This window comes from Oncorhynchus clarkii, chromosome 6, assembly GCF_045791955.1.
Source record: "Oncorhynchus clarkii lewisi isolate Uvic-CL-2024 chromosome 6, UVic_Ocla_1.0, whole genome shotgun sequence".
NCBI lineage: Eukaryota > Metazoa > Chordata > Actinopteri > Salmoniformes > Salmonidae > Oncorhynchus > Oncorhynchus clarkii.
Window position 1 is genome coordinate 39,348,747 of NC_092152.1, and position 14,329 is coordinate 39,363,075.

The following is a 14,329-nucleotide window of genomic DNA, read 5'->3' on the forward strand; positions in this document are numbered from 1 at the left end:
TTAGTAACACAAGGTACATTTATATTTTCTACCAAACCAACGTGTGTGTGTGTGTGTGTGTGTGTGTGTGTGTGTGTGTGTGTGTGTGTGTGGGTGTGTGGTGTGTTTGTCTGAGTATTTCTTCAGACATGTGTAATGGTTCATCTAGTGCATGTTTGTCCTTGTCTAAGCCTCTCTCCTGTTGATCTGTGGTTTCTCCAGGTATTCTCTTTGTATTCACACACACACACACCACACACATGCACGCACACGCACGCACACGCACACACGCACACACACACACACACACACACACACACACACACACACACACACACACACACACACACACACACACAAACACACACACACACACACACACACACACACACACACACACACACACACACACACACACACACACACACACACACACACACACACACACTCATGCTGGCTTACAATGTTGTTTCTCTATGGGTTCTGCAGGTGTGTTTTTGCTCTAATGCCTGTGTTTGGTGTTCATTGTGGTTGTCAGAGGTATTTCAACGGGACGCTGCCAATGTTCCATTGGTTCAGTTGGTCAAAGCATCTGCCAAAATGACCACAGTATGTTAATGGTTGGGACTCTTTGCATTTTGTCTTCTGCAGTGTTCGTCTGTGGTGTTTGATGGAATGGCATGCCCATGTTAACGTTCCACTGTGTTGGTTTGTTGCAGGTATTTCTTTGCTGTGCTGGCCATCCTGACAGTTCTGGGGGTGCTGAATGGTTTGGTCCTTCTTCCTGTGTTGCTGTCCTACTTCGGCCCCTATCCAGAGGTCAGATGGTTTCTCCTGTTTAGCCATCTATATAGCTCCACCACATAGCAGGAAATGGCACACTCACACGTTTTTTTTTACGCATTGGAGAACTGACGCCAACTTTTGATTGGGTGTTCTAACACGAGCTCCCACGAGCTCAGCAGCGTAGTTTGCGCATAAGTTCCCACTCATCTCCTCACACCTCTCTCCTTTCACTGTCCCCCTCAGGTGACCCCTGTGGATGAGCGTAGCCAGTTACCCACCCCTTCCCCGGAGCCTCCTGCTCACGTGGTCCGCTTCTCAGTCCGCCCACGCCACACCACCTCCGGCACGGGGACAGGAACGGGCTCTGACTCGTCCGACTCTGAGTACAGCTCCAACACCACGGTATCAGGCATCAGCCAGGAGATGCAGCAGTACGACCTCCCTGCCACTAGGGGCAGAGCTGGGAGAACAGAGGACATGCAGTACGGCATCCAGACCAGCAGGGGCAGAGCTGTTAGAACAGAGGAGGTGCGACTAGGAGCAGGGCCAAGAAGGACAGCTAGACAAGGAGACGCCACAGCCTACTCTGTGTCTTCTGTAAGTGCTTTGGATAATGCACACATCTATGTACTCACACACACACACGTAACAAATGCTCACACTCCATGCGAGATGTGTACAAGTTGTTCTGATTTTCTGATCTTTCTCTCGTTAGTCGGTCCTGCCGGAGTCAGGGGCCCACCCTGGTGCATCCCGTCGCTTCAGCAAAAGGGACCTACAGTCGCTGCCCCCAGCACGCCCGCGCATGGACGCTTTTGAAACTGCTACTGAGGCCGGAGGCCATTACAGCTCCGGAGGCCATTTTGGCTCGGGCGGCCACAGAGAACGCTCCGCGGGGCACAGGACCCGTCCATCCCACAACCCCCGGCCCAATCACCACCAACCTCACCACCCTAACCCTAACCCCGCCCCTACTTACTGTCAGCCAATCACCACGGTAACGGCCTCTGCGTCAGTTACCGTCGCCGTCCACTCTGCCCCTCCCCCCACTCAGAGCCCCACATCCTCTTACCCAGGACACACTGCAGCAAACAGTTACCACACAGCAGGCGGCGCAGAGCCGGTGCCTGCCTTCCAGGACCCCCATGTGCCACTGGATGTCCATATCAGCCGCAGAGGAACCAAGATGGAGGCCATGGAGCTCCAGGATGTGGAGTGTGAGGCAGCTGAGAGCGACAGTGGCAAGAGGGCAAGCTGAGGTAAGCCCCATTGGAGTTTGTAGCTTCTCATGACAATGAAGAAATTCACACGTTTGATGTTACATCCACAAAGAACTTGAATTGAATGTCCCTGTTTTTTTTTTTTACTTGCAAAAATGTCCCCATTCAGTCCATCAAAAGCCCACCCTTTTTTGGGGGGCTGCAAACTGAACATAATATATTATGCGTTGTTTAGAGGGGGAGATGTGCGTGTTGTCCTGACACTCTCCTAACCGTGTGTTGTCTGTCTCTCTTTTGTTCCAGTGGAGGAGAGCAGAAGTACAACGGCCAAAGATGGACTCCCTCTCTCACTCAGCGGCCCACAGCGCAGCGACACACAGAACCCAGTGGTGGCTAGCGCCCTTGGTGCTCAATCTGACTGGAACCCAGTGGATGTTTGTTTCAGATATCTCTATCCATATTTAAAAGATGTACACTCATGTAAATATGAAAACAAAAATAGCTATAATTTAGGAGCTGTTCAACTCCTTTTTTAACAGACTGGGGACGTCATTTTGTATGGCGTGTGTGTGTGTGTGTGTGTGTGTGTGTGTGTGTGTGTGTGTGTGTGTGTGTGTGTGTGTGTGTGTGTGTGTGTGTGTGTGTGTGTGTGAAATCTCTGATTACTGTTCACTCATCTGTGGATCTGTGCCATGAGGAAACTTCATCTGGACAATACATTTCAGCATTCATTGTTGCTGCTTACGATATTTCGGTAGTGATGTATGATAACTGTGTACATTAACTTGTATAATAATTCTATGCAAATGTTTCTTTTACGTTATAAAAGAGGTGAGCGAGTGTGCAAAGGTGATTGCGTGTTTGCGTGCGTGGGTAAAGGATCAGATCCACCTCTCAAGAAATAGGCTAACGATCACGTCATGTGAAGCGTTTACACAATAACTACACGGAGATTGTGTGTGTATGTGCGTGCGTGCGTGCGTGTGTGTGTGTTTGTGTATAAAGGTCCGTTGTTTTTTTTTTTTAAACGATTAATTTGCTTATCACAAACCTGTGGTAGTTATGAAACAATTACTGTTGAACTCTGACTCACGCTATGCGTGCTATTTAAGACGAGCAGATTATGAAGAAGATATGCAGCTGTGTTGTTTGTGACTGTCCCTGCGTAGTAGCTTCCGCATCGTCTCTGCTCTGAGCTCTTGTGTTGCTGTCTGGTTGTCTGGGGATTGTTTTACTGTAAAAAGGCCATGAGTGCCTTGGCTGACCCTCGGACTCAATTGCCCATCTCCCCTTTTCTCTGGTGATGTCATAGCTCTCGGCAGCCATCTTATAGTAGCATGAGAGGGCGTGAAAGTATCACTCCCGTAGCTAATGCATATTACAGTTGGAGTAGAAAATCCATGGTAGCTAGTCAAAGCCATTATGGAGGATATTTTTTTTCCTTCTTTTTTTTTCTATCTCGTGAAAGCAACTTCTGTTATTCTAACTGTAAATATACAGTTTTCGTCAACAGTTTGGACACACCTACTCATTCAAGGATTTTCTTTATTTGTACTATTTTCTACATTTGAGATAAATAGGGATACATCCAAACTGTGAAAGAACACATATGGAATCACGTAGTAACTCAAAAAGGGTTAAACAAATCCAAATATATTTTATATTTAAGATTCTTCAAAGTAGCCATCCTTTGCCCTGATAACAGCTTTTCACACTCTTGGCATTCTCTCAACCAGCTTCACCTGGAATGCTTTTCTAACAGTCTTGAAGGAGTTCCTACATATACTGAGCACTTGTGGGCTGTTTTTCCTTCACTCTGTGGTCCACGTCATCCCAAACCATCTCAATTGGGTTTAGGTTGGGTGATTGTGGAGGGCAGGTCATCTGATGCAGCACTCCATCACTCTCCTTAGTCAAAAAGCCCTTACACAGCCTGGAGGTGTGTCGGGTCATTGTCCTGTTGAAAAATACATGATAGTCCCACTAAGCACAAACCAGATGGGATGGCGTATTGCTGCAGAATGCTGTGGTAGCCATGCTGGCTGGTTAAGTGTGCCTTGAATTCTAAATGAATCACTGACAGTGTCACCAGCAAAGCACCCCACACACCATCACACCTCCTCCTCCATGCTTCACGGTGGGAACCACACGTGGATATAATCCGTTCACATACTCTGCGTCTCACAAAGACAGAGCGGTTAGAACCAAAAATGTCAAATTTGAACTCATCAGATCAAAGGACAGATTACCAACGGTCTAATGTCCATTGCTCGTGTTTCTTGGCCCAAGCCAGTCTCTTATTATTATTGGTGTCCTTTAGTAGTGGTTTCTTTGCAGCAATTTGACCATGAAGGCCTGATTCACACAGTCTCTTCTGAACAGTTCATGTTGATATGTGTCTGTTACTTGAACTCTGTGAAGCATTTATTTGGGCTGCAATTTCTGAGGCTGGTAACTTTAACTTATTAACTTATTCTCTGCAGCAGAGGGAACTCTGGGTCTTCCTTTCCTGGTTTTTGCGACTGCACTTGAAGAAACTTTCAACGGTCTTGAAATTTTACGAATTGACTGACCGTCATGTCTTTAAGTAGTGATGGACTTTTGTTTCTCTTTGCTTATTTGAGCTGTTCTTCCCGTAATATGGACTTGGTCTTTTACCAGATAGGGCTATCTTCTGTATACCACCCCTACCTTGTCACAACACAACTGATTGGCTCAAACGCATTAAGAAGGAAAGAAATTCCACCAATGAACTTTTAATAAGGCACACCTGTTAATTGAAATGCAAAGGGTGAAGAATACTTTGAAGAATCAAAGATTTAAAATATATTCAGATTTGTTTAACACTTTTTTGGTTACTACATGATTCCATATGTGTTAATTTCATAGTTAGTTTTGATGTCTTCTACAATGTAGAACACAGTCAAAATGAAGAAAAACATTTGAATGATTAGGTGTTTCCAAACTTTTGACTGATACTGTACATACTATCTCTAGTGATAAGCTACACCTAGGATACTACCCTACTCAGCCTGACACTTGGCTGCATTACACGTTTCATTCACAAGAAAGTCTTGCTCTCTCTCCATCCCCCTCTTTCTTCCTCTTCGTCCAATAAGCTGCCCGTCCAGAGGGTTAAGCACTATCTGGTCTAACAATACTTGGTGTGTGTGTGTGTGTGTGTGTGTGTGTGTGTGTGTGTGTGTGTGTGTGTGTGTGTGTGTGTGTGTGTGTGTGTGTGTGTGTGTGTGTGTGTGTGTGTGTGTGTGTGTGTGTGTGTGTGTGTGTGTGTGTCTGTGTGTCCGTCTTCCTCTCTCTCTGTCCTCCTCAGTGACAGCAAAGACAACTGGCCCTAATTTAGCCCAGCCGTCCCTACTGACCTCACCTCGTAAAAATCCAAAACATAACGCCATGACACTAATTGGAAGTTCCCCCTCAACTGCCAAATGGCACAGGCCAGAGCCTCAGGGGTCAGGGTTCACTAAGCCACCCCCTCACGATCAGCCCGGTGTGTGAGTGTATCAATCGCGTCTTGTCTAGCTCCCCCATACACCACCCACCCTCCCGCTCACACACATATCCCGACCCCCCCCTAACCTTCCATACACACAGACTTCCTGTCCAACACGTGTAGCTACGTGTGTCATTTTCTCCCAGAAGTCTTAACTGTGTCGTTAGTATCCCCCTCCATTGTCCATATGTCGTGTCAGCTGCTTGTGTGAAAATCTTTTTTCCATTTGTTGGTTTATTTGTTTTTATTTTCTCCTGATGTCACATTGGCAGTAATGGAGAGAAATCATGGCGGGCAACTATTTTCTTCATTTTTGAAATGTTTTTTTTCTTTCGACGTTTGGATTTGCGATATTTATATATTTTTTGTGTTATAAGATGTTTTTTTTGTTTTTGTTTTCTTTCGTTATTGGTCATCAATGCCAGTGGATAACAAATGCAGGGATTTTTTTTTATGTCTATTGAGAAACACTATTGCAGTTATTGTTTTGACATGAATGGTGTTTCGATCTGTACAAAGTGCTTACTAATGTTAAGTAGGGAAACAAGAGTATATAGCATTTACACTACAAGACTCACCATAGCTCTTAGAGGATTTTTTTAAAGGAAAGAACATCTATGATTTTCTGTAGACTTCCATTTGGTCTTTGTTTGGCGAGGATATATATTGTTTCAGTTACAAAGATAAATGTATGCCATATCATTTATTTATATGAAAATTTATTTTTGTAGTATACATAGTAGTTGTCAAGTTATTTTGACGGAAGTATATTTTTAAAGAGTTTATATGTAATGATACCATAAACAGAGAAAATCCTAAGGTGGGACTCTTACACTGATGACATTGACAGTCAGTATTATCTATCATAGGGGAGAGAAAACTCAGCAAGCTGTTTGTATGGGTTTGTCAAAGGCTGGCCATGAAAGTAGAAGTTGTACCAGCTCTCTAAATATTAAATGTTCAAACACTGATAGAATTCTAACAAATAAAAAAAAAGATTATAACTTATTTGCCTCTTTTGTTTTCTCACCTTAATGAACGGATGTTAAAAGAACCGCTTGTTGTTGACATCGGGCCGATGATTTCAGAAAGGGTGTTTGATATCCTGAAACACAGAACATCCAATAATGGTGTTTATGTGAGTATCTACATGACACACAATAGGATGCTTGCCACAAATTACAACACCTTTTCATGATCGTAAAATGCACACCACTCGTTTTAGTGTGTTTTTAACACCCATACTGTTCACCATGTTGGACCTAATAGAATGAGTAGTTACAATATGTTTATTGATGTAAGTGTAGGCAGAATCCTTGTCAATTAGGGAGCGTTTCCCCCTATCCACCACTAGGTCAAAACCTGTTAGGTGTACAATGAACCGTATAACCCCCCCCCCCCCCCCCCCCCCTCTCCTCTGCTCTCCTCTCCCGCCTTTCCATTGGCGCTTGCTGACATCTGGTCCTGAATCCAGCAGCTCTTTCTAACAGCCAACACCACCTCCCTCCTTCCCATTCCTCCCACTCTCTGCTCCCCTGTTCGGTATGATTTTGATGGACAGCTTTATAGACTGCAAGGAAATTGGTTGTAGTTACAATACAGCTGGTCTGTTCGGAGTAATGAAAAAGGGCATGTGGCCTTGAATTCACAGCAATGGAGACCCAGTCAGACTCAGACTAGCTCCTCTCTCTGTCCGCTGACTGACTGACTAACAGGTGATTGACGGACTGACTGACTGACTGACTGACTGACTGGCTGGCTGACTGACTGGCTGGCTGGCTGATTGACTGACTGACTGACTGGGTGGCGCCCATCTACTCTCATACACTCAACGTGGAGGGCTCCAGTACCCCCAACAGTCCTCCAGTAACCCCAACAGTGCTTCAGTTCCCCAACAGTCCTCCAGTACCCCCAACAGTCCTCCAGTAACCCCAACAGTGCTCCAGTTCCCCAACAGTCCTCCAGTACCCCCAACAGTCCTCCAGTACCCCAACAGTGCTCCAGTTCCCCAACAGTCCTCCAGTACCCCAACAGTGCTCCAGTTCCCCAACAGTCCTCCAGTACCCCCAACAGTCCTCCAGTACCCCAACAGTGCTCCAGTTCCCCAACAGTCCTCCAGTACCCCCAACAGTCCTCCAGTACCCCCAACAGCACTCCAGTACCCTTTAACAATCCTCCAGTAACCCCAACAGTCCTCCAGTAACCCCAACAGTCCTCCAGTAACCCCAACAGCACTCCAGTACCCCCAACAATCCTCCAGTAACCCCAACAGTCCTCCAGTAACCCCAACAGTCCTCCAGTAACCCCAACAGTCCTCCAGTAACCCCAACAGTCCTCCAGTAACCCCAACAGTCCTCCAGTAACCCCAACAGCACATATTTTTGTTGTAGCCCCAGACAAAAACACCTGATTCAACTCATTGAGGGCTTGATGATTAGTTGACAAGTAGAATCAGGTGTGCTTGTCCGGGGATACAACAAAAATGTGAGCAATTACATTTACTTTTGATTCTTAAGTATATTGAACACCAAATACTTTTAGACTTTTACTCATGTAGTATTTTGCTGGGTGACTTTTATTTTTAGTAATTTTCTATTAACATATCTTTACTTTTACTCAAGTATGACAATTGGATACTTTTTCCACCACTGTAGATAAGAGCATCTGCTAAATGACAAAAAGATGAATGGTAAAATTCAAAGTAATGTTAGCAGGTTGTATCTGGATACGAGCCGTTGCAATCATGACACGTTACTAAATGACTAAAATGTCGAGTGTAACTGTCTGTGCTGACCACCTCTGAGGGCGTGTGTGTGTGTGTGTGTGTGTGTGTGTGTGTGTGAGTGTATGGGGTACATGGTTCAAGGAAACCCTCTATCATTAGAACTCCCCTCATCTGTTCTGAGACCCCAGGTCACAGTACCACAATACCCCCTCCCCACTTCACCCCCAGCCCCTTGTTGCCCCCTTACCTCCCCTCACCTTTTTCCCACTCCACACACACACACCACACCACACCACACACACCACACACACACACACACACACACACACACACACACACACACACACACACACACACACACACACACCACACCACACCACACCACACCACACCACACCACACCACACCACACCACACACACACACACACACACATGCCCTCGGAGGTGGAACAGCACATATAGTGCAGAGCGTTGGTTGTACTAACGAGGTCCAGGTTCTTAATGAATGAGTGTTTCCTGTACCTGTCCTCCAAGCCCTGAGCCCTGGATTAAAAGGGGGAACAGGGGAGGGGAAGGAGAGAAAGGGAGGAGGGCTATTTAAGAGGTTGAAACTCTCCCAGAGTAATGGACTATGCAACCGTGGCTCCTTGCCCAGGGTTTGTGACAATAGACGAAGAAGTACTTTATTTTCTGTCTCCCTCTTTCGTTTTCCCTTCCACCCCCTTTCTCTGTTCTCTCTCTCCCTCTCTCTCTCATTCACTCTCACTCGCTCTCTCATTCACTCTCACTCTCTCTCATTCACTCTCACTCTCTCTCTCATTCACTCTCACTCTCTCTCATTCACTCTCACTCTCTCTCATTTCACTCTCACTCTCTCTCTCATTCACTCTCACTCTCTCATTCACTCTCACTCTCTCTCATTCACTCTCACTCTCTCTCTCATTCACTCTCACTCTCTCTCATTCACTCTCACTCTCTCTCATTTCACTCTCACTCTCTCTCTCATTCACTCTCACTCTCTCTCATTCACTCTCACTCTCTCTCATTCACTCTCACTCTCTCTCTCATTCACTCTCACTCTCTCTCTCATTCACTCTCACTCTCTCTCTCATTCACTCTCACTCTCTCTCATTCACTCTCACTCTCTCTCTCATTCACTCTCACTCTCTCTCTCATTCACTCTCCCTCTCTCTCTCATTCACTCTCCCTCTCTCTCTCAGTCTTAATCCACTAATTTCCCTCCCTCCCTCCCTCCCTCCCTCCCTCCCTCCCTCCCTCCCTCCCTCCCTCCCTCGCTCCCTCCCTCCCTGAAAGGGTTGTCCATCATCACCTGCCGGTAGCTTCACTGCAGTGGAGTTACTTAATCCACAAATTTCCTTCCCTCCTTCCCTCCCTTCCCTCCCTCCTTCCCTCCTTCTCTCCCTTCCTCACCCCTTCCCTCCTTCCCTCCCTCCCTCCCTCCCTTCCTCACTCCTTCCCTCCCTTCGTCACTCCTCCCTCCCTCCCTCCCTCCCTCCCTCCCTCCCTCCCTCCCTCCCTCCCTCCCTCCCTCCCTCCCTCCCTCCCTCCTCCCTTCCTCACTCCTTCCCTCCCTTCGTCACTCCTTCCCTCCCTCCCTCCCTCCCTCCCTCCCTCCCTCCCTCCCTCCCTCCCTCCCTCCCTCTATCCCTCCCTTCCTCACTCCTTCCCTCCCTTCGTCACTCCCTCCCTCCCTCCCTCCCTCCCTCCCTCCCTTCCTCACTCCTTCCTTCCCTCCCTCCCTCCCTCCCTCCCTCCCTCCCTCCCTCCCTCCCTCCCTCCCTCCCTCCCTCCCTCCTTGAAAGGCTTGTCCATCATCCCCAGGCGGTAGAGCTAAACTCTCTAAGTGTGTACACTCCTCGACATGAGTGATTCCTCCGTTGACATGACTGTAATGGACACACACACGTACACACACTCCTGCCAGGGCCGGGGCCAGATTTACACATTCTTTATGCGAGCGAAGAAAGCGATAAATCTGTTGGAAACATACGACTCCACATCCAGACCAATGGCGCTTTACCTCCGAGGCCTCACTGACACATTGAAAACCATTCAACTTCTCAAAGTGTGTGTGTGTGTGTATACAAGCGTACGTGCCGGCATGCTACAAGCCAGGGTGGCGTCAAAGACAAAAGGGGATTCCAAAAGCTTGTCTTGAGTGACAACCACATTTTACACAATTGTCTAACTGTCTAACCTGACTTATAAGTTGCTTCTGACAAATGTGGGAAGAGGGTTTATCAACAAGTGTGTTGATGCTGTTGTTCAGTTGGCATGACTGAACCAAACTACAGAGGGCCAGATCATATGCTAATTGTATTTATAAACTGTGGGTGGTTTGAGCTCTGAATGCTGATTGGCTGAAAGCCAAAAAAGTACTTTTTTTTACTGTTCTAATTATGTTGGTAACCAGTTTGTAATAGCAATAAGGCACCTTGGGGGTTTGTGGTGTATTTTTTTTATTTAACCAGGCAAGTCAGTTAAGAACAAATTCTTATTTTCAATGACGGCCTAGGAACAGTGGGTTAACTGGCCTAGGAACAGTGGGTTAACTGGTCTAGGAACAGTGGGTTAACTGGCCTAGGAACAGTGGGTTAACTGGTCTAGGAACAGTGGGTTAACTGGCCTAGGAACAGTGGGTTAACTGGTCTAGGAACAGTGGGTTTACTGGTCTAGGAACAGTGGGTTAACTGGCCTAGGAACAGTGGGTTAACTGGCCTAGGAACAGTGGGTTAACTGGTCTAGGAACAGTGGGTTAACTGGCCTAGGAACAGTGGGTTAACTGGCCTAGGAACAGTGGGTTAACTGGTCTAGGAACAGTGGGTTAACTGGCCTAGGAACAGTGGGTTAACTGGCCTAGGAACAGTGGGTTAACTGGTCTAGGAACAGTGGGTTAACTGGTCTAGGAACAGTGGGTTAACTGGCCTAGGAACAGTGGGTTAACTGGCCTAGGAACAGTGGGTTAACTGGTCTAGGAACAGTGGGTTAACTGGCCTAGGAACAGTGGGTTAACTGGTCTAGGAACAGTGGGTTAACTGGCCTAGGAACAGTGGGTTAACTGGCCTAGGAACAGTGGGTTAACTGGTCTAGGAACAGTGGGTTAACTGGTCTAGGAACAGTGGGTTAACTGGCCTAGGAACAGTGGGTTAACTGGTCTAGGAACAGTGGGTTAACTGGCCTAGGAACAGTGGGTTAACTGGCCTAGGAACAGTGGGTTAACTGGCCTAGGAACAGTGGGTTAACTGGCCTAGGAACAGTGGGTTAACTGGTCTAGGAACAGTGGGTTAACTGGCCTAGGAACAGTGGGTTAACTGCCTGTTCAGGGGCAGAACGACAGATTTGTACCTTGTCAGCTCCGGGGTTTGAATTTGCAACCTTCCGGTTACTAGTCCAACAGTCTAACCACTAGGCTACCCTGCCGTCCCATATGCCCAATATACCACGGCTAAGGGCTGTATCCAGGCACTCCGTGATGCTCTGTGCTTAAGAACAGCCCTTAGACGTGGTATATTATTCATAAACCACACCTCCTCGGGCTTTATTGCTTAAGTATGGTGTTTAGAAAATCCTACAGACATGTCTGAGACGAGTGCCACTACACTGTTATGCTGGTGATACAGTATGCTGGCTGGATTGTTCAGGGAATGTGTAGAGATTGATGTGGCAGAGTCTGAGCTGAGCTTGAACCGGCAATCCTGCATTTAATGGGCAATGCCTTTACCATCTGTGCCATGAAGATCCTGACCTCTTCGCAGAGATGGCAGTGCGCCCACATCCAGGAAGGCTCCAGCAGTACTGGGGTAGGTAGCTCACTGTGATAGGAGGTTTGGCTTGACTTGGCTTTGCTTGGCTGGGTCCCACCCAGGGATCCAGTTGGATTAGCTGACCGTTCCGAGCCCAGAGAGAAAACAGTAGGGTGTTCAAGAGGATGTGGGTTTTGTAGTCTCACTGGATGTCCCTTCTGTTACATAACCTGAAGCTAGAACTATAGTCCAGACACAGCAGCCTCGGCTCTGCTCTACTCTGCTCCATGTGAGCACACAGAAATATTTATGCTATTTGATAATGTGAGCTGTGGACATATTTGGGAGAGCATTGACCCAGAGAGTGTGTGTGTGTGTGTGTGTGTGTGTGTGTGTGTGTGTGTGTGTGTGTGTGTGTGTGTGTGTGTGTGTGTGTGTGTGTGTGTGTGTGTGTGTGTGTGTGTGTGTGTGTGCGTGTGCTTGTGTGCGTGTGTGTGTGTGTGCTTGTGTGTGTGCGAGGCAAACATATTTCCCCAGCCAACTGACTCTGTCTCCGCTCTCCAAGAATCTTACAAAGCACAGGGAAAAGACAGAGGCTAGAGAAAGAGAGATAGAGGGAGAGAGGGACAGAGTCAGACACATCCAATTCCTAGAAACAGCTGACCTGATTCACTACGCATTCAGGAAGATTCAAAGGCATCTAGTGTGTTTTGAAAGAAAGAGGTCCACTTGAGAAACACCTAGAGGGGGCAGGGATTGTATCGCTAGGGCAACCTGCAGTAAATGTCCAACACTGGGTGGTGTGATGCTGGGGAGCTTTTTTGAATGATGTTTTTCTGTATGTGCCTACATGCAGACATACAGGTGCACAGCACCTCTAACCGTCTTCAATCCCAGCATTTACCCTCAGATACATTTACTTTTGATTACATTTACTTTTGATTACATTTACTTTTGATTACATTTACTTTTGATTACATTTACTTTTGATTACATTTACTTTTGATTCTTAAGTATATCGAACACCAAATTTACCCTCGGATACATTTTATCTTATTTGTTCATCAAATGAGGGAATAGACAGACAGAAGGGTGGATGAAAGGATAGAGAGACAGAGGGGTGGATGAAGGGATAGAGAGACAAAAGTGTGGATGAAAGGAAAGGTAAAGTGGGATACCTAGTCAGTTGTTTAACCCAAACCAAGGGACAGAGAGACAGAGGGGTGTATGAAAGGATAGAGAGACAGAGGGGTGGATGAAAGGATAGAGAGACAGAGGGGTGGATGAAGGGATAGAGAGATGGAGGGGTGTATGAAAGGATAGATGGACAGAGGGGTGGATGAAGGGATAGAGATGAGGAGGGGTGGATGAAGGGATAGAGAGACAGAAGGGTGGATGAAGGGATAGAGAGATGGAGGGGTAGATGAAGGGATAGAGAGACATGGGTGGATGAGGGGATAGAGATGAGGAGGGGTGTATGAAGGGGTAGAGAGATAGAGGGGTGGATGAAGGGATAGAGGGATGGAGGGGTGGATGAAAATATAGAGATGAGGAGGTGTGGATGGAAGGATAGAGTGACAGAGGGGTAGATGAAAGGATAGAGATACGGAGGGGTGGATGAAATGATAGAGATGAGGAGGAGTGGCTGAAGGGATAAAGAGATGTAGGGGTGGATGAATGGATATAGATGAGGAGAGGTGGATGAAGGGGTAGAGAGATAGAGAGGTGGATGAAGGGGTAGAGAGATGGAGGTGTGGATGAAAGAATAGAGTGACAGAGGGGTAGATGAAAGGATAGAGAGATGGAGGGGTGGATGAAAGGATAGAGATAAAGAGGGGTGGATGAAAGGATAGAGAGAAAGAGGGGTGGATGAAAGGATAGAGAGAGAGGGGTGGATAAAGGGATAGAGAGAGACAGAGGGGTGGATGAAAGGATAGAGAGATGGAGGGGTGGATGAAGGGATAGAGCTGAAGAGGGGTGGATGAAGGGATAGAGAGACGGAGCGGTGGATGAAAGGATAGAGTGACAGAGGGGTAGTTGAAAGGATAGAGAGATGGAGGGGTGGATGAAAAGATAGAGAGAAAGAGGGGTGGATGAAGCGTTAGAGAGATGGATGTGTGGATGAAAGGATAGAGAGAGAGGGGTGGATGAAGGGATAGAGAGAGACAGAGGGGTGGATGAAAGGATAGAGAGATGGAGGGGTGGATGAAGGGATAGAGCTGAAGAGGGGTAGATGAAAGGATAGAGAGATGGAGGGGTGGATGAAAGGATAGAGAGAAAGAGGGGTGGATGAAAGGATAGAGAGAAAGAGGGGTGGATGAAAGGATAGAGAGAGAGGGGTGG

The 14,329-nt window shown here is 47.0% G+C and overlaps 1 protein-coding gene across 1 annotated transcript; it reads left to right on the forward strand.

The window, feature by feature from the left end:
• Positions 1-685: 685 nt before the first annotated feature.
• On the forward strand, positions 686-5,201 carry LOC139411119 (patched 1). Its single transcript, XM_071156989.1, has 4 exons — positions 686-798; positions 1,009-1,362; positions 1,481-2,024; positions 2,289-5,201. Exons 2-3 carry the CDS (start codon positions 1,189-1,191, stop codon positions 2,021-2,023), a joined length of 717 nt encoding a protein of 238 aa, XP_071013090.1. The 5' UTR covers positions 686-798; positions 1,009-1,188; the 3' UTR covers position 2,024; positions 2,289-5,201.
• Positions 5,202-14,329: the final 9,128 nt, after the last annotated feature.